The 20967-nt window shown below is 40.2% G+C and overlaps 1 protein-coding gene across 3 annotated transcripts in view; it reads right to left on the reverse strand.

The window, feature by feature from the left end:
- Positions 1-8569: 8569 nt before the first annotated feature.
- Positions 8570-20967, reverse strand: part of LOC104295760 (secretory carrier-associated membrane protein 1-like) — a 31877-nt gene continuing 19479 nt past the window's right edge. For all 3 annotated transcript variants that reach the window (XM_009895562.1, XM_009895554.1, XM_009895545.1), the window contains 4 exons: positions 16183-16342; positions 12489-12590; positions 10520-10637; positions 8570-8761 (listed from right to left, as the gene is read on the reverse strand). In XM_009895562.1, coding sequence (XP_009893864.1) covers positions 8597-8761; positions 10520-10637; positions 12489-12590; positions 16183-16342 — 545 coding nt within the window. In that variant the 3' untranslated portion in view covers positions 8570-8596. The remainder of the gene's footprint in view (positions 8762-10519; positions 10638-12488; positions 12591-16182; positions 16343-20967) is intronic.

The following is a 20967-nucleotide window of genomic DNA, read 5'->3' on the forward strand; positions in this document are numbered from 1 at the left end:
GGAATGTTGTTGCTATAACTGACAAATTCTTATTGATCGGATTGCCTTACTTACCTGGGTCACTTTGAATAATTTGGATTTAAAATAATAAAAGTCAACACATGGGGTGGTTTTTTTTCTTATACAAAGGAGAAACCTATTTTAATTAGGCTTTGTTTCCAAGGGCTCCCCTCACCTGTGAATATTTCACCACCATCTGATTTGGTACTATACTTCTATACTTTTTATTGAGGTGCTTTTTGACACTGAACTTAAAGTACAGTGCCTTCTTGGATAGTAAGTATATGAAGGAGAGAGCAAAGTTGACATGACACCATTTACACCAATCTTTAAGCAGTTCAAGTTGAGACCCTACCAGGTTTCTTTGTCTTGAAACTTAAAGTGCAAGGTGTGTGCCACTTGTTACTTAGCAGGTAAATGATTCTGGTTTCATTGACTGGGCAAAGAAGCTGTTGTTACACTGGCTTTCACCCGATTCTGATAAAATTTTTAGAAATCCCATTGTTAAAAATATTTCTACAGCCTTTATTAGAAACTTCTGAAATCCCAAGCAGATGCCCACTCCCCATGGCACAGCTGGGCATTATGTTGTGAATGCCAACAGCCTTACCTGAGCTTTACCCTCTCCTACAAATGTAGATCGCGCATTGGACTTGAACAGCATTATTCTTTCTCTTGCTAGTGAAACTTCATTCTTAGTCTACAGATCAGTATGTGTCATGTGCCAGAGCCAGCTGAGTCTTTAGGAAATTTACATTTTTTCAGGAAGTCATGCCAAATTCTAAATGACTGGGAAGATCATTTCCCATTTTTTTAACCACATGTAGTATGGACCCCATTCCAACTAAATCAGCAGAAATAAAACAGACCTTGCCAAAAATTACATTCCTTTCTCAAAGGCTGTATTTCTCAAAGGTTGTATTACTTGTGCTGTCGCATCACTTACTAGAACTATTTCTGAAAACAAATTGAAAAGGTATTAAAAAAAATAAGGAATTATGCAACTGTGGCTTAGGAGCATTGGGAAGAATTAATTTGAGAAGTAATTGTAATGAAACATGAAGTGAATTTCAGACTCCTTACTTCTTGGTAATGTTTAACATCATCCAATGCCAGTGTTGTTCTCCATCACTTAACTGTATAATATGGAGTAGAGATTCTCATTTATGCCTGGTCAGTCCATTAAAGTGTGCCATTAGTTATTTACAGATACTTGTTACTGTACAGGTAGATAGCTAATTTCAATACACTGCTCAAGTCATTCACAATACAAGACTTGTTCAGCAATGACGACTGCAAGCCCAGGGCTAGACTTGAGCATGGGTGAACACCAGCAGTCACAGCATTTGAGCACTCCTTCAGTGCCTGCTGTGCAGCACAGAAACCACCTGGGCCCAGCCAAGCTATGGAGCAAACCAGGCGCAGCTCCCAGCTTGCGCACATCTGTGCCAAGTGTGCACTGAAGCCACGAGCTGGATGGATATGGAGATGATCCCCGAGCCACTGTGCAAAAAACAAGGTCAACTTCTGCCGATATTAAAAAGATATTGTTATAATCAAGCCTCTTCTTTCATTTACCTGCTTCTGCAGCCCACTTCCACGGTATTCTAGTTTAAAACAGGTAATTTACTTGTAAATATTTCATACCATCATTGAATGGTTTAGGTTGTAAGGGACCTTAAAGATAATCTAGTTCTAATCCCCCTGCCATGGGCAGGGAAAACTTCCACTAGACCAGGTTGCTCAAAGCCCCATACAGCCTGGTCTTGAACAATTCCAGGGACGGGGCCTCCACAGGTTCTCTGGGCAACCTGTTCCAGTGCCTTATCACACTCATAGTGAAGAATTTCTTCTTAATATCTAATCTAAATCTACCCTCTTCCAGTTTAAAACCATTACTCCTCATCCTATCACTACACTCCCTGATAAAGAGTCCCTCCCCATCTTTCCTGTAGGCCCCCTTTAAGTAATGGAAGGCTGCTATAAGGTCTCCCCAGAGCCTTCTCTTCTCCAGGCTGAACAACCCCAACCCTCTCAGCCTGTCCTCATAGGAGAGGTGCTCCAACCCTCGGATCATCTTCGTGGCCCTCCTCTGGACCGGCTCAAACAGGTCCATGTCCTTCTTGTGTTGAGGACTCCAGAGCTGGACACAGTACGCCAGGTGAGGTCTCATAAGAGTGCAGTAGAGGGGCAGAATCATCTCCCTTGACCTGCTGGCCAGGCTTCTTCTGATGCAGCCCAGAATACAGTTGGTCTTCTGGGCTGCAAGTGCACATTGCCAGTTCATGTTGAGCTTCTCATCCACCAACTCTCAAGCTTGTCCAGGTCCCTCTGGATGGCATACCTCCCCTCCAGCATGTTGACTTCTCCACACACCTTGGTGTCATTGGCAAACTTGCTGAGGGTGCATCAATCCCCCTGTCCATGTCACCAATAAAGATGTTAAACGGCACCAGTCCCAGTACTGACCTCTGAGGAACACCACTTGTCGTGGCTCACCACTTGGACATAGAGCCGTTGACCACAACTCTTTGAGTGCAACCATCCAGCCAGTTCCTTATCCAATGAGCGGTCCATCAGTCAAATTCCTGTCTCTCCAATTCAGTGACAAGAATGCAGAATGGTGTCAAATGCTTTGCACAAGTCCAGGTAGATGATGTCTGTTGCTCTCTCCTTATCCACAGAGGCTGTAACGCCGTCATAGAAGGCCACCAAATTTGTCAGGCATGATTTGCCCTTAGTGAAGCCATGTTGGCTGTCACCAATCACCTCCTTATTTTCCACGTACCTCAGCAGAGTTTCCAGGAGAATCTGCTCCATGATCTTGCCGGGCAGAGAAGTGAGAGGTCCCTGTAGGTCCCCACGTCTTCTTTTTTTACCCTTATTAAAAACGGGGGTTATGTTTCCCATTTTCCAGTCAGTGGAAACTTCACTGGACTGCCACGATTTCTCAAATGTGATGGGTAGTGACTTGGCAAATTTATCTGCCAGTTCCCTCAGGACCCGCAGATGCATCTCATCATATTTAATTTAAAAAAACAAATGGTTCCAGTCCATCATAACTTTATGTTAACTGCCTGCACTAAGCAAGATTTTAAATCAAAATTACTAGCACAAAGCAGTGTTTGAGGACAGCTAGCGTGTCCTGTCAACACCTGTGTTTTTCTTCTTTTTTTTTTTTCTATAACACACATACCATCTGAAGAGCGTGCACTTGGCTTGTCCACACAGCTGCAAGGTGATTCAAACCATCCCTCTGATGTTCGTCCTGAGCCCCCTACTGGAGTGTGTGCTACACCGGTTGGGGCACTAGCTCAGCTGTGCTTTGGCTTAGAAGTAAACAATGACCAACCTTCATATAAATGACTAGCTGACCTCTGCTGTGATCTACAGAATGCTTAGACAAATTTAATAGTGGGGCTTTTAAGTACAAGGGAAGTATTTTCAGTGGCATGTTTTGCTTTTGTTTGCATTTGTCACCAAGAAGAACCAGCTTCTGGTATACCAGTTGCTGGTATACAGTCAACTTGCTCTGCAACAGCATAATCAACTAACTTGCAAGAATATCCATGTTCATCACATAGCACAAATAGAAGACAGGCTGGGAAAAAATACAGAAAAAAAGTATCAGAATTTCTTTTTCTTAGAGTTATGTTTTTCTAGCAAGTGATAAGATGGTATACATTGCAGATTCAGGTGTACGGTGCACTCATTAAATTTGACAGATGTTTACAGTTGTTCCTGAATTTCACCTCAGCAGTAGCTTTCAAAGATGTTTTGGAGAAAAAAAAAAAGAAAAAAATGAAAGAAATCGGCTTAAAGCTAATTTAATTAATTTCTTGAGGGGGCCGTGGAGTGTAACTACTTCTTAATGTACATGCACTGCATAAGATTTAGAAGAACTTGCTGTGGATTCTTTAAAACCTGTGTGCCAATTAGTTCAGTTTAACTTTGGGTTTGTGGTTTTGAAGAATTCTTCAAATATCTGTGGTTTGATTGACTTTGTAAATTTATATTTTGCAAAGTGCCATAGACCTTTTTTAAAAATTGTAGCAATTTTATCTATATTTATATATATGAAAACTTGTGTGTGAGATGTGCAATAACAGGAATGGGGTTTGGTTTGGGTTTTTTTTTTGTTTGTTATGGGGAGGTTGTTTATTTTGTATGGTTTTGGTTTTAAACAAGATATTTAAAAAGTGACTTCCCAGGGAAGAAGTGGCTGGATGGTGTGGACAAACTAAGCATAGAGTAATGTAACAAAAATCACTGATTTTGAAGATGAATGATACAACAGTAGCAATAGTAGCTTAAAGATTTAAATGAAAACCTCTTCTAGACTGATTTGAAATACTCAAATCTATATAATACAATTAAAATGTGAAGCTGTATCCATCTCTGACAATATACAATCTAAAAGCTGAAAAGGCTCAGCAAGTTTTCTCGATGTGCTTTATTTATAATGTGGCACTGCAAAAAACATTGCTACTGAGCTATTTCTGGATTGTCTGTATCACCTTTGTATCTATTTTACTCAATAAAGTTCTCTGGATTCTGAGATTTTTCTTTCAGCCAAATCATTTCCATTTTGCATTGTTATCCCACATCAGAGTATCTCACGTCCTAGTGGTAAACGGAGAAAAGTTCAAGTCTTCCTTGAAAGCAGCAGGCACTGGTACCTACCGCAAGGAATGGACAGAGCCCAACAAAAGCAGAGTATGGCAGCAACGTATACACCACAGCCACCTTGTATAGAAAGAGAGGCTGTGGCAATCCAGCTAGAGTAGATTTTGAGCCATGGCTTATTTGTGGTACTGTTATTCTGTTCTTAAGTCACCACTATGTACATTTCTTAGCATGAATGATGTAACTAATGTGTTATTTTTAATCTAAATTTCAATTAAAATGTGAGCATTTTAAATCACAGTTCTCTTCCCTGTGCTGTCTTCTGTGTGTGTGTGCTTGCTTTCCCAACTTAGTGCTTACAACTAGCCTGTGCAAATCAGGGGAATTATCTTCCCACAACAACACTTAAATTCTGCAATAATTGTAATTATAAAACATGACTGTATCATGCTGCATAACTGTGCTTACCATTTACAAGAAAGTTCAAAAATTATTTCGTCTGCTGCCACTGCCACCCTAGATCTGTAAATTACAAAGAAACAGATCAAGTTGAAGAATTTCACTACTAAATGATGCATGCATGTGCAGGTGTCTTCAAAAACTTGCATCTGTTATCTCCCAAAATAATCCTAACTGTACCTCAGAGCACTGTTCTCTGTATTGTGTATTTGCAAATGTAACCACGTCACAGTGATGAACTCATTTTGCCCTTCAAAGAAAACCTGGTAATAAATTCAGTACTAGAGATCAGGTGTTACAGTTCATATGATATGAAAAAAATCAACAGACTGATAGTGCCTAAAAAAAAAAATGCAAGACACAGCAGTGACACAGAATTGTCAATTCATAGACAGAAATTAGGAAAATAAACAGTACCAAGGCAATGCTGTTTTCAACAACTTCATTTTACTTTCAGTGTTTTAGGATTCACTTAATACCTGTAGAATTTCATTCCGTAATGACAGAATATGTTTAGATTTTAACCCTCTTAAGTTTATAGTACAAGAAAGTGGGCTGCAAGTGTTTAATAATTTTCTTCTTAACAGTTGAGTAGACCAATTCTCTTTACCCTAATGTATTATTTTGATAGTTGACATTTTGCTTCCCCATTTCAGCAGAATTACAGCATTTATACACAGAACTACAAAAACCAAAAATCCCTATATTGTTCAAAACTATACAAAGCAAACATCCAGGAAAAAAGTCTTTTTTTATTCTATGACACTGTGTTAATACAATAAATATACAAAACTTCTGAACTACTCAGACATGCAACAGAGGGACAAAAGAAGTGCATTTGTAGAGAACCATGACATTCATCAGGATAGCACAGCATTGTTAGTAATTTACAAAATATACAAACATTCCCCAGATAAATAAAACCAACTCGTACATTACAGATCAATGACTATAGACATTCCAGTGTTTAAACTTCATACTTTGTACTCAATTTGCCACAATACTAAAAAATGACAACTTAAGTGGGTGCCATACTCTAATTAATAAGAGACTCTAAAATCTAGTTTTAGTTAGGTACAAAATATTTTAACAAATATAAACCTTCTGTTTTCAAAGCTAAACTCAAAGTTCTCTTAAAAAAATGCAAAGCGTCAGAGATTTCTGGTTTAAACAATTCACATGTAACTGAACCTTGAATTTCACTTAGGAGGTTTAAATTTGTACATCCAATCCATGACATTACAAATCAATGATCCCTATACATAGAACATTAAATATGTTTTCTCAAAAAGCAGTTAAACATTTTTGGGGAAAAAATCTACCTGCCAAATTCAGGTTTTATTCCTAATGTTTTTTCCATAATATATTCTGGTAATGTATGTTATTATGCAATCTTAAAACTTAAATTAAATTGCAAGGATGATGTCCTTAGGATTCATATCCAAGAGATATCCAAGAGAATTGCTTAAATTTCGTTTTAAAAGTAATCCATAGTAGAGTTCCTAGATACAACCCTCAAGTTAAATTAAAAAGATTATGAAATGAACAATTGTGATATACAGCTGCTAGAAGTGTGATGCCTGATCTCAACAGAAAATTGTGGCTTTTGTCTGGAAAGCTTTTAATAACATTCCACACAAATTTAAGCTCAATGCTAGCATGTCCACTAGTATAGAACTTTAGAGCCCTTATTACACAGAATATTTAAATTACTTTTAACTTCAGAATATTTAGAAGCAGGTATATTCATTAATGTGAACTTCAGCATAGGTGAAACTACTACATTTATCCAAATTCAAGTTGGATTTAAAGTAATTGATAAAAGAAAGGAGACTAATAGGGACTTCATGCTAACAGTACAATACTGATCCAGGGATTAAGCTAAGGGTTTTATTTTCATAATAACATAAGAGCATTACAAAATACAATGTAGTGAAAAAGAATTAACCTATGAAAGTCTGTCCACATTCAGAATGTGGAGGGGTCTCAGAATGTTATGCTCAGTCTTACTAAAGGTAATTCACCTTAAGAGCTGAATTCATTTCAGCCACAGTGTGTACTTATACAGGTTGTGGGATGTGGTCCCTTCCTGTTTCAATTTTTTAAAACAGAGTTTAAAAAAAAAAAGCCCAAGTATTGTGCATAAGACTCATGAGACAATCCAAGAATATCAAATAGCCTTCCAAGGAGAGAAACATCACTTTGTAGTAAGATCTGATTAAATTCTAGAATATTTTGATGGCATGTACCATTATGGATTGTTCAGTTCCACAGCACCGATTTAACCTTTTAGGCCTCCAGTTAAATGAGTTAAAATTTAACTTTGTGAAAGATGAAGATTTCTCATTTTCCCAACTCAAAATAGTTTAAAAGTTTTTTTCCCCAGCTTAAATCAAATCACAGAGATGGCTGAGTTACGTTAAAATGAAATCATGTACCTGTTAAATGCCATTGCTTAAAAAGCTTGTTTTTAGATAATATTCCTGGTAGAAAATTAAATACTATATATATATAATTTTGGACAAGCAGTAAACAGAGACTGACAAGGCTACAGATTTAGTACCACTGTTAAACACAAATCTACACTAAAAAATAAATCCCAAACCCAACAAAAATACCACTGCATGTAAGAGGGAAGGGGGGCATGAAGCTAGTGTTCTAAAGGTCAATATTTGTTTCTTTTCCAGCAAAACGATAACCCCAAGAAAGACATGAATACTGAAATTAAAATAGCAAATATATAATCATTTAGCTTTGTGATTGAAGCCATCGGTTAACTTCCTTAAACTGTACAATGCATTACACATTCTATTACAAAAAATGTTTCTGCACCATAGTAATTTCCCACGGGTAGAGATGAAAACAGAAACAATGAAAACAGATACAAACAAATGCTATAATTATAAAGTGGTGCAGGTAAATTCTGGACCAAAACACTATTTAAACAAGATCAGATAACAGTATTCATGCAAACCTACAGGCTTATATCAAAAGACTTATCCTAAAAAAAAAACAAGAAAAGAATTTGTAATATCTATCCTACTTGTACTTGTCCTCCAGCAGCTGCTGAAATTGCAAAAGCAGTGGCCAAACCTAACTTTCTACATCTCTCAGTCTACCCCACTTCTTAAAGCACAAATAGGGGAAACAGTTCTTACAAAGAAAAAAAAATGATCCAAAGTGCTTTCCTGAAGTTAAAAAAATTTATTTGTTCATTATATACCACAATTCATTCTCAGGCCAATTTTTTAAATTATTTATCCTCCATAAAATATGGAAGGCTTTATTATTCTAGAATGTAACATTTTAAAGAAGGGCAGAGAACTGTTATCTTTTTAAAATAAATAAATTTATAATAAAATAAAACAAACGTTTCCAATTTTACCCATGCACAGTTGCAGAAGAGACAAACATGCTGTGTGCATTTTGATCTATGTTTTTAGGGAATATAATAAGTGACTGGAAAAATAAAGTAAAATCAAAGAGAACCGTCATGACTTTTTATATTTCTCTACATTCGGTTACCCTTGAATGCATTTTGAGCTGCACTGGTTGCTGCTGTTGATGCAGCGTTGGCTGCAGCAGTTTGTACAGTTTTGTTGGACATCACTCCCGTTGCAAACTCCTGCTGCGCTTTCTCAAAACTAGCACCAGTTGTGCGGTAGAGACCATGCACCTATGGAGGTGGAAAAGCAGTGAAAAAAATGTGCTGAGCCTTCCATTTCTTGGTAGAGTAATAGCAAAGTCTCAAACACGAAGCAGAACTGTATGGTGAAGAAATCTGGTTTGCTCATATGTTTGGGAGGATCCGGAAATGAGTAAACATTATTTTTTTTTTCCACAAATCCTACAACTTTTGATTGACCTGCTGTGCACGCACAGTTTGACTGTAGGGATACCTGTAACTTTTTACAAATTCAGAGGGATCTTGTACGTCTTCACTAAAATGTGTGTGGTATCTACTGCCTGAAATAACATTTAAATACACCAACAGACTGCATCCTTAGCATAATGCAGGACCCATAGCCTGCAGAAGCATCTTTGTCTTAATTTGTATACAACTTGGCGTACTCATTAAAAGAGTTCGTAAGTGTGCATGTTAAAAGAAACAGTAGGAAACAAAACCAAAAAAGTATTTTTGAATCTATGTGTCGATAACATTCTGGTTGACATGGTTACAAGAACCTATTAAGCTAAGTGATGACTGAACATTAAAAAGTATAAAATATCCCAATAATGCAGGTAAATATCCGCTAAACTAGTGTGATGTCCAATTGCTCTGCATAATAAGCAAAGGTATTAAATGACATGTCTTATAATCTCTAGTACAACAAAAACACAAATCCTGAGTAACTTCCATGTACCTGAGTATTAAAATTAAAATGCTATTTCTGATTCATATTCAATCAAGTCACGATAAAGTTGTCAATATTACGAAGCGTAATATTCAAGTGTAGCAGGAAAATTAATGTTGTAACATTTTTCTTTGTTATAAATGTGACCATTTCTCATCCATAAAGATACACCAGGTCATATCTGAGTATGCATGTTTTTTGAAAAGAGTTCAGATGCATGTAAAAAAAAAGTAAAAAAATGCTTCCCATACATTTTTCTTGTTTGTTCCTTTCTCCTGTACTTGAGTATTTATGCAGAAAACAAATAAGGAGAAGGGACATCTCCAGGCTATGCTTAAAATTTCTAGCTTACTGTAAATAGGCCAGAAAAGTTTGGGTATGTGAAAACTTTTAGAGCGTAACTGTAACTGAGGTTGAATTATTAGAATTGCCAGCACATCATCAGCAGAATTCTCAGTTGCAACATAAAAAACTTACTAGCACATTAATATCTAAACTTAGGCCTTCTGGATGGAAATTCACAAAAAGGAACTAAGGGAGAAAAGCATCTTTCTTTGAGCTTTTATGCTATGCAATCATTAATTGACAGCAAAATGTTAAAATAATATAAGCAGAGAAATAAAAATCATTTTCTGAGGTGCCAGGCATCTCCCTCTTCTATTGATTTTAATGGGAATGATTTTGATAAGAGCTGAATCTTAACAATCATTTGAATCGCGCTTCACTCAGCCTGATGAATCACCACAGATTTGAAAATTGCAACCTGGCATCTAGAGGTCATACCTTAGTGTCCAGTACATTCACCTACCCTTTCATTGTGCGCTTACCTCCCAACTTCTCTTATTCAAAGCTATCCTTCCCCATTTTAGTTTGCAGAAATAAGTGCACTGTAAAAACAGCATTTCATAACTCCATGACAGTATAAGCAAAAAAGTACTATAGAGACACAGTTGTTAAAAGGCACACCCCCAAGAATATCATTTAATCCCCATTACTTTGTGAGAGAGTACCTCTCAAGCAGGAAAGCAAAATCCAGATCAAACATAGGAAACAGAAGAGGGGAATAATAGGTTACTTACCTTTTTAAACATAACTAATGAGATAACAGCAGATGCTGTGAAAAGTGCAGCTATGATTATCATCATAATGCCAACAGGAATACTCTTATTAAGACCAGTAAGAGATGAAATCCACCCACTGAAGGAAAAAGAAAGGACAGACTTTACTAGCACAGCACATGAACCATTCAACCACAGGTATCCACATTAAGGGAAGCTTTATAACCTCCTGGTTCTGATCAACTGAATGTTTTTTTAAGAAAAAGTCATGAAAATTATACATGAGCATATTTCTGTTCTATAATAAGCTTTTACAGCTTAGTTGCCATTTTCCCAATGCATATAGTGAAACCATAAGGAAAATTTTAGCAACGATGATTATCCATGAGGAGAGCTATGAAGAAATTGAGAGACATTAGAGTTGTTCATCAACTTTTGGGGTTTTTTTGGTCATACTGACATTTCAGAATAATTTAAGACTACATGACTTCGTGGAAGAGAATATGTCCCTAAAAAGATAGCTTCTAACTTCTTCAAAAATAAAACAAAAACATGACACACACACACAGAGCTTCTATGTGGGAAAACTCATTTACGTGTATCCACACAGTGATGCTTTCTCAATTGGGGTTAATTTTTTTTTTCTTAAGTAGATAGCGTCATATTAATTAAAAGATTGCTGTATCAGTATTTGAATATTTTCCCATTCTTCAAAATTGAAGCACCAACATAAAAGTACAATATCAAACTTGAAGCCATAAAAAGCAGGTTGCCTTAAGAAAAATAAAACATTAAGATGGAAAAGATTCTTCCACTGAAAAGAACAAAAAAATTCTGTCAACCCAAACAACCTTGAAACTTTCCTCTACTTGTTTCAAATCGCTTTGATATCCCCTATGTCTAACTGGACTCTACCACAGAACTCCAAAATCAAAACTGTAATTAACATTTTCTGATGATCTGGCTTCCCCAGGTATCCTTAAAAGCACACTTCACATACTTGGAGAGTTGGCCCTCTAAAATTACTTTTTTACTTTGTTCACGTCAATCAAGGTATCTATGAAAAAGCAAAATATTGGATTTGAGAGCAAAAATAATAAACCAGGATTTTTCCTTACACTCCAGTTCTAAAGCAATGATGTTTTGTCTGCCTTACATACATTTGGAGGTTAGCAGAAAAACACTGATATAGAGAAATGTCATTACCCAGGTACACTATCGCCAGTCATAGCACTCTGTGCTATCAGCTGGCTACTACAACCATGCTTTTTGTTAATCCAAGTTTATTGTGTTTTTTTTTTTTTCCAAGGGTGACTGATTCCCAATAGCTTTTCCTTGTAAAATCTAAATATTAGACCTTGAAGCTTCAAATAAAAGCTATATATACATAAAAGCTTCAAGTAAAAGCTCATATACTTTTAAGCATCAAAATGAAAAATCAACTATTACAGAATAAGGAGCTGACTCGGACAAATGAGCTTTTCAAATAATATCAAAGATATACCACTATATTCACTCAAATACAATGTTGACTCATTCTTCAAATTTTAGCCATAAATTTAATTAGTAAGTATATTAATATAGAGATAACTAATGATACAAAATAATATTCAAACAGCATATTATTACAGCATAAATTAATCTAATTTTCTTTAAGTTTTGCTTATTTCTTTATCCTAAATATAGAGCAAATAGCATCTACACACACCACTAAAATAGGGGAGGTAATGTATAAAAGAGTAGTTCAAAGTGGCTTACGTTGAAAGATAAAATTTTGACCAGCCTAATAACAGAAGTACCTCACACTCTTGGGATATGTTTCACTCACTTTTCCTAGTTAAGAGCACTCTAAAAATGCTTTTTTGAGTGTTAAGTGTAACAATTCCAGTTACACAAGATTTTTTTTTAAAAAACACAGACTATTGCAGTTGCTATATCAAATATGAGAGTTTGTTAGACAGTACAATGCTACAGAAAACAGAATACTCACCAGTTTCCCCATCTTTGAAATCCTGCAGCTTGAAGTACATGTACAGCAAACTGACAGATATATACAAAGAAGAACACAAAGAACCTGAATGAACTGTCACTCCTGAAAGAGGGGGGGGGGAAAATTAAAGCAGCCAGGAAATTTATGACTTTTTACAAATACTGTAGTGCCAAACTAAATATTTTTCTGTATTAACTAGACTTGAAATACCAGTAATTCTGTGGTTTTGCAGAGTGTTTATCTACAAGAGTTGCTGCTTTTTCTTTAATATAGTATTTTTGCCACTTGCACCTCTAACAGAGGTGAGAATAGCAGCAAGATGCTATTCCTTAGCGTTCTGTTCAGCACACAACAGGGCCTCTTAGACTAAACATACAACTTTTGCTACAATGCATGAAGAACAGAAGTCTGCTCTACTTTCAGACTGAAGTTCATAGTGCTGGCAGGATAGGAAGAAAATATTTTACTTGTAATCTACATCTAATATGAAATTACTGATAATGCAGATAAGAATACTGAAGCAGCTGTTGTTTAAAAACAAAATATACAAAATATGTTTGCTGTTTAAATTACTAAAATGTCAGCCTGACAAAGACTGAAAGTGTTAAAAGCCTGTCAAAAAAACCAAATATAAACGTACAGGCAAAATCTCAACAAAGACCTCAACGCATTACTATCAAAACTAACGATTGCATGATATGCTTCCTACCAAATGTCTAAAGGAAGTAAAAATCACTTAAGACACGGAACCAGATTTTTGCCAGTAATACCTCTGTTCCAGTGTTTGACCACCCTCTTGGTAAAGAAATGCTTCCTAATGTCAACTCTGAACCTCCCTTGATGCAGCTCTGAACAATTCCCACACATCCTGTCGCTGGATACCAGGGAGAAGAGATCAGCACCTCCCTCTCCCCTTCCTCAGGAAGCTGCAGAGAGCAATAAGGTCTCTCCTCAGCCTCCTTTTCTCCAAATTAGACAAACCCAGAGTCTTCAGCCACTCCTCATAGGACTTGCCTTCCAGCCCTTTCACCAGCTTTGTTGCCCTCCTCTGGGACACATTCAAGGACCTTAACATCCTTCTTAAATTGTAGGGCCCAGAACTGCATACAACACTCAAGGTGAGGCTGTACCAATGCTGAATACATCAGGATAATCACCTCTCTTGACCGGCTGGCTGTACTGTGTTTGATGCACCCCAGGATGCGGTTTGCCCTCTTGGCTACCAGGGCACACTGCTGACTCATATTGAGCCTGCTGTCAACCAGCACCCCCAGATCCCTTTCTGCAGGGCTGCTCTCCAGCCACTCCTCTCCCAATTTATACTTGTGCCTGGCATTACTCGGTCCCAGGTGCAGGATCTGGCACTTTGATTTGTTAAATTTCGTGCCACTGATGATTGCCCAATGCTCCAATCTATTTAGATTCCTCTGCAATGCCTCTTGTCCCTCAAAGAGTGTCAACGGCATGTCACAGTTTAGTATCATCAGCAAACTTACTAATGGTGCATTCAACTCCTGCATCCAGATCATTGATAAAAATATTGAACAGAACTGGCCCTAGAATTGAGCCCTGAGGAACACCGCGCTGGTGAATGGTCGCCAGCCAGATGTAGCCCCGTTCACTACAACCCTTTGAGCCCTGCCCTTCAGCCAGTTCTTCACCCAGCTGCACCGTGTACCTGCTCATCTCACAGTTGGACAACTTGTCCAGAAGGATGCTGTGAGGGACAGTATCAAAAGCCTTACTAAAATTAAAAAAACCTGCATCCACCACCTTCCCTTCACCCACTAGGCAGGTGACCTTATCATAGAAGGACATCAAATTAGTTAAACAGGACTTTCCCTTTGTGAACCCATGATGACTGTGCCTGATGATTGCATTGTTCTTTAAATGTCTTTCAATAGTGCCCAGTATGATCTTCTCCATAATTTTTCCAGGTACTGAGATTAGACTAACAGGTCTCTACTTCCCTGGGTCTTCCCTCATGTCCTTCTTGTAAATTGGAATAACCTTGGCTAGCTTCCAGTCAGCAGGGACCTCCCCAGACTCCCAAGACCTTTGGCAGACGATCAAGAGGAGTACTGCAGTAATAGGCGCTAACTCCTTCAGTACTCTGGGATGAATCCCATCAGGCCCCATGGACTTGTGAACATTCAGCTGATACAGCTGGTCCCTTACAATTTCAGTGCCACAAATGGAAAGTCACTGTTCCTGCAGTCATGCAGGACTCAGAGGACCGGGCAGCCCAAGCTCTATCAGTATTATTAAAGACTGAGAAAAAAAAGCATTGAATGCCTCCGCTTTTTCTTCATCCCTATTAGCCAGGTGACCATCTTCAGCAAGTATTGGTCCAATGTTGTCTTTAGGCTTCCTTTTGCTATTAAAATACTTTTTAAAGCCCCTCTTGTCTGACACGACACTGGCCAGTTTCAATTCTAGTTCAGCTTTGGCCTTTCATGTTTTCTCCCTGCATATGCAGACCACAGCTCTGTAATCTTCCTGCAAAGCCTGACCTTGCTTCCAGAGATCGTACAATTTCTTTTTCCTCTCAAGTTCCATGAGGAGTTCCCTGTTCAGCCAAGCTGGTCTTCTGCCCTGCTTGCTTGACTTGTGACACAATGAGATTGCTTGCTCCTGTGCTTTTAAAAGGCGGTTCTTAAAGACTGAACAGCACTCATGGACTCCTAAGCCCTCAAAAGCAGATTCCCAGGGTACTCTGCTAAGTAGCTCCCAGAATACCTGAAAGTTTGCTCTCCTGAAGTCCAGGGTAGCAACTCTGCTGTCCTTTTTTCTCATTACACTGAAATTTTTAAACTTGATTATTTTGTGATCACTGTGGCCAAGACAGCCACCTACCATCACATCTCCCACAAATCCTTCTCTATTCACAAACAAGTCCAGGAGGGCATCTTTCCTAGTTGGCTCCCTGAGTACTTGTGTCAAGAAGTTATCTTCCACAAACTTCAGTAATTTCCAAGACCTGCTTGTCACAGCAGTATGATATTCCCACTTGATGTGTAAGAAGTTGAAATCTCCCATAAGGTCAAGGGCTACCGATTCTGAAACTTCTCCTAATTGCCTAGAGAATAACTCATCAGTCCTTACATCCTGGCTGGGTGATCAGTAGTAGACACCCACTATGACATCTCCTTTGTTTTCTATCCCCCTAATCCTCCCCCAGAGGCTCTCAACCACATCATCACTAACTATAAGGGCTGTACAATCAAACCTCTACCTTACATCTGGTGCAACTCATCCACCTCACCTGCCCTGCCTATCCATCCTGAATAGCCTGTAGCCCTCCATCCCAGCACTCTGGTCATGGGAGTCATTCCACCAAGTCTCACTAATACCAATGATATCATAGCTCTGGGAACTGATCAGTGCTTCCAGTTAATCCTGCTTGTTTCTCATACCGCGTGCGTTGGTGTGCATTTCAGATGTGCTCCTGAACCTTCCATGCTCCCAGGAGCAAATATTTTTTAAATATTTTAAAGGATATTCTATGATATTCCTAACTGTTGCCATCATCATTTCAGATAAAGCAACTGATTTAATGGCAAACATTCTACTTGTTTCTAATGAAATCATATTAAAGGATTATCATGATAAACAAGCAAATTCTGGAATGTTAATGCATTTCAACAAGTGTAGCATTTTTTAAAAATATCTTAAGTCAAACCAAAGTTCTTACCTGAAAGCTCCATAAAGTGGTCTGTACCAGCAGACAAAAGAACAAGGGGTAAAAAGCAAGAACCAGAGGATACTCAATCCAAAATCACCCCCTCGTGTAGCGTCAATGTAAAACCAAGCCAAACATCCAAAGATATTAAGAAACAGTGTCACTGTATGGACTGTAGAAGCAAAAGCAAAAAAGTCTTAATTAAATTATTATTCATATAATAAATTATTACAACTGTTAAAGGAACTTTCTAGCAGCATGGTGGCTTCCAGGTCCTCCCATTTGTTGCAGATGCTGCGTGCATTGGTGTAGAGGCACTTCAGCTGGGCTGTTGGATGTGTCAGCTTCTTAGAGGAACATCCCTTAATTCTTTTGAGGTATTTCACCGATGTTTCTCTGTTGGCTCCTATTACATCAGGACCCTTGTCTCATCTCTGTAAGACTTCAAGCGTGCTGCAGTGTACCCAGCAAGTCTCAGAGCAACAGGCTGAGATTCCTCACTAGCACCCCGTCCCTCAAACCTTGGCGTGTCATCCCACAGCTTGTCATGGGCGCGCCTGATATTACCCCCCTCCCCCTTCAAGTCTAGTTTAAAGCTCTGTCAATCAGCCCCACTACCTCATGAGCAAAGACTCACTTCCCCCTTTGAGAAAGATGAATCTCATCTGATGACAGCAGACCTGGTGCCATTCCATTATCAAAAAACCCAAAATTCTGGCAGTGACCCCAGCCATGAAGCGATGTATCAATAGACTGGGTCCATCTGTTTCTTCCAATATTGCTGCCCCCAACTGGAAGGAGAGAGGAAAAAAATTACCGGTTCCATCCCAAGGCCCTGAAGTCTCTTTTGAATGCCCTTGGACTACGCATTGAGGCTTCATCACCACCCACATGGAAGAGCAATAACAGATAACCACCCCGATATCTGTTGGAGGGGCAACACAGCGGGGCACAAGCAACCCAGGAAGTTCCTGGAATGCGTCAATGACAACTTCCTTCTCCAAGTGGTAGAGGAGCCAAAGAGGACAGAAGCTATGCTAGACCTTGTCCTTACCAACAAGGAGGGGTTAGCGGGGAATGTCAAGCTCAAGGGCAGCCTTGGCTGCAGTGATCATGAAATGGTAGAGTTCAAGATCGTTAGGGCAGCGAGGAGGGCTTGCAGCAAGCTCACAACCCTGGACTTCAGGAGAGCAGACTTTGGCCTCCTGAGGGATCTGCTTGGTAGGGTTCCAAGCACTGAAGGAGAGAGGGGCCCAAGGAAGCTGGTTAGTATTCACGGATCACCTCCTCCAAGCTCAGGAGCAATGTATCCCAACAAAGAAGTCAGGCGAAAAAGCCTGGAAGCCTGCACGGATAAACAAGGAGCTCCTGGACGATCTCAAACAGAAAAGGAAGCCTGCAGAGGGTGGAAGCAAGGACAAGTAGCCTGGGTGGAATACAGAGAAACTGTCTGAGCAGCCAGGGATCAGGTTAGAAAAGCTAAAGCCCTGATAGAATTAAATCTGGCCAGGGACATCAGGGGCAACAAGAAAAACTTCTATAAGTATGTCAGTGATAAAAGGAAGACTAGGGAAAATGTGGGCCGTCTCTGGAAGGAAACAGGAGACCTGGTCATCCGGGACATGGACAAGGCTGAGGTACTCAATGACTTTTTTGCCTCAGTCTTCAATGGCAAGGGCTCTAACCACACCACCCAAGTCGCAGAAGGCAACATCAGGGGCTGTGAGAATGAAGAACTGCCCACTGTAGGTGAAGATCAAGTATGAGACCACCAGAGGAACCAGAAGGTACACAAGTCCATGGGACCTAATGAAATCCATCCGTGAGTCCTGAGAGGACTGGCAGATGAAGTTGCCAAGACACTACCCATCATATTTGAGAAGTCGTGGCAGGGCAGGGGAAGAACAGGAAAAGGGGAAACATAACCCCCATTTTCAAAAAGGGGAAAAAGGAAGACCTGGGGAACTACAGACCAGTTAGTCTCACCTCTGTGCCTGGCAAGAGCACAGAGTAGTTCCTCCTGGAAACTCTGCTGAGGCACATGGAAAATAAGGAGGTGATTGGTGACAGCCAGCATGGCTTCATCAAGGGCAAGTCATGCCTGACAAATTTGGTGCCCTTTTACGATGAGGATACAGCATTGGTGGATAAGAGAACAGGAATAGATGACATCTACCTGGACTTAAATGCAAAGCGTTTAACACTGTTCCACACGACATCCTGGTCTCTAAATTAGAGAGACATGGATTCAGCAGATGGACCACTCGGTGGACAAGGAACTTGCTGGATGGTCACACTCAAAGAGTTGCGGTCAACGGCTTGATGTCCAAATGGAAACCAGTGACAAGTGGCATTCCTCAGGGGTTGATATTGGGAACAATGCTGCTTAACATCTTTGTCAGCGACATGGACAGTGGGACTGAGTACACCCTCAGCAAGTTTGCCAACAACACCAAGCTGTGTGGCACGGTCAACACACTGGAGGGAAGGAATGCCATCCAGAGGAACCTGGACAGGCTTGACAGGTGGGCCCGTGCAAACCTCATGAAGTTCAACAAGGCCAAGTGCAAGGTCCTGCACATGGGTCAGGGCAATCCCAAAGACAAATACAGGCTGGGCGGAGAATGGATTGAGAACAGCCCTGAGGAGAAGGACTTGGGGGTGTTGGTGGATGAGAAGCTCAACATGAACTGGCAATGTGCACTTGCAGCCCAGAAGACCAACTGTATTCTGGGCTGCATCAGAAGAAGCCTGGCCAGCAGGTCGAGGGAGGTGATTCTGCCCCTCTACTCCACTCTCGTGAGACCCCACCTGGAGTACTGCATCCAGCTCTGGAGTCCTCAACACAAGAAGGACATGGACCTGCTGGAGAGGATCCAGAGGAGGGCCACGAAGATGATCAGAGGGCTGGAGCACCTCTTCTACGAAGACAGGCTGAGAGAGTTGGGCTTGTTCAGCCTGGAGAAGAGAAGGAGCCAGGGAGACCTTATAGCAGCCTTCCAGTATCTGAAGGGGGTCTACAAGAAAGCTGGAGAGGGACTTTTTACAAGGGCATGTAGCGATAGGATGAGGGGTAATGGCTTCAAACTGCAAGAGGGTAAATTTAGATGAGATAACAGGAAGAAATTTTTCACTTTGAGGGTAGTGAGGCACTGGAACAGGTTGCCCAGAGAAGTTGCATGCCCTGGAAGTGTTCAAGACCAGGCAGGATGGGGTTTTGAGCAACCTGGTCTATTGGGAGGTATCCCTGCCCATGTTGGGGGGTTGGAACTAGATGATCTTCAAGGTCCCTTCCAACCTAAACCATTCTATGATAACCGTCTGAGGGCTGTACCAGGCTAGGAAGTTTTCTAGTGATGTCCTTAACCTGTGCCCCAGGGAGGCAGCAGACTTCCCTAAGAGGAGGGAACCCTCAGAAGGGAGTCACCTGTAACTATAACCCATCTTTTCTTCCTCGTGGAGGTGGTTGTGATACAGGGGGTAGGTCTTTCTGACCTTGGTGACACCTCTGGTGAAGATGGACCATCATCCACATCATCAGTTGACTGACCTTCCAGATCCAGAGCCTCATACCTGTTGTACAGAGGCAACTGGGAAGGCCAGGTAGGCAGGGAGGGGGTTTGCTTGCGTCCATTCCTTCAAGTTTCTTCAAGTTTCTGCCTGGTGGGGGGAGGATACAGGATCCCCTTGATCTTTTTTTTTTTTCTGGTTCTGGTTCGTTTCTAGCTCAGGGAGGGCAGACCATGGTTCCACCAGTCTCTCTCAGATTCCCTGATGCTCCTTAATCTTTCTACTTCCTCTCATAGCTCTGCCACCAGGTGTATTTGGTCACCTCACACAGGTATTCTCACTACTGCCATCTGTTACCAGTGAAAGGCTCTGGCAGTTCCTGCAGCCTGAGACCTGGGTTGCTTCATCAGTTTTGGTGAGCGCAGAGGACATAACTATGGTATCCACCTGGCAGAAAGCTAAGTTCCTTGTTTGAGGGTGATGACTAGTGACTGAACCGACCTTTTCAGCTGGTAGGGTGATGACGCCCTTCCACACAAACTGCTGCATCATACTCTGGTCACTAGCGCTCCCTAGGCTGCTTTTTATAGGTGTGGGGGTGGCTGCAGTTGCTCTGGCAATGCCCAGGCCTCATCAGCATCTCTCACGAGAGCTGCCAGCACCTGGTGGGTTACTCCACTGCCCTGGTGTTTCTCTGCGTCAGGAAACCCCCCCTGTACACCAAGATCTGCCTCGGCTCTGGAGCAGCTCGCCTCACATTTGACTGTAAAAAAACTGGCAAGATAATAAAGATTCTGAAAAAAGACTCTTTGAGGATCTTTGCTTTCCCCTTAACTAATACTTAAATAAGCCCTAAATCAAATTAGTGGGAAAAAAATCTTCAAGAAAAATGTCCGCATCAATGCATAAAGGGCTAAAGAAACTCAAAACACATTTCCCTCAGACAAATCATATTTTCCTCCAAGAGTCACCAGAAACAGAAAGCTTCATACTTTTAAATAAAGAGCATTTAATGCATCTACATATCTGTTCTGGTTTGAGGTAGAACAAAACCAATTTTCTGTTCAGTAATTCTACTTTTCAGTTAAGTCTCTTCTAACTGACTGTACTCTCTGAAATTAAAGGTATAGTTTTTCAGACAGTGTCTGTTTCCAGCAGAAATAATGCCTGATGTTTATAGTTACTACTGAGGAATGGTATGCAGACAGGCTCTTGCTTATACTTCATAGAATCATAGAATGGTTTAGGTTGGAAGGGACCCTGAAGATCATCAAATTCCAACCCCCC

This window comes from Charadrius vociferus, unplaced genomic scaffold, assembly GCF_000708025.1.
Source record: "Charadrius vociferus isolate BGI_N301 unplaced genomic scaffold, ASM70802v2 scaffold170, whole genome shotgun sequence".
NCBI classification, from domain to species: Eukaryota; Metazoa; Chordata; class Aves; order Charadriiformes; family Charadriidae; genus Charadrius; species Charadrius vociferus.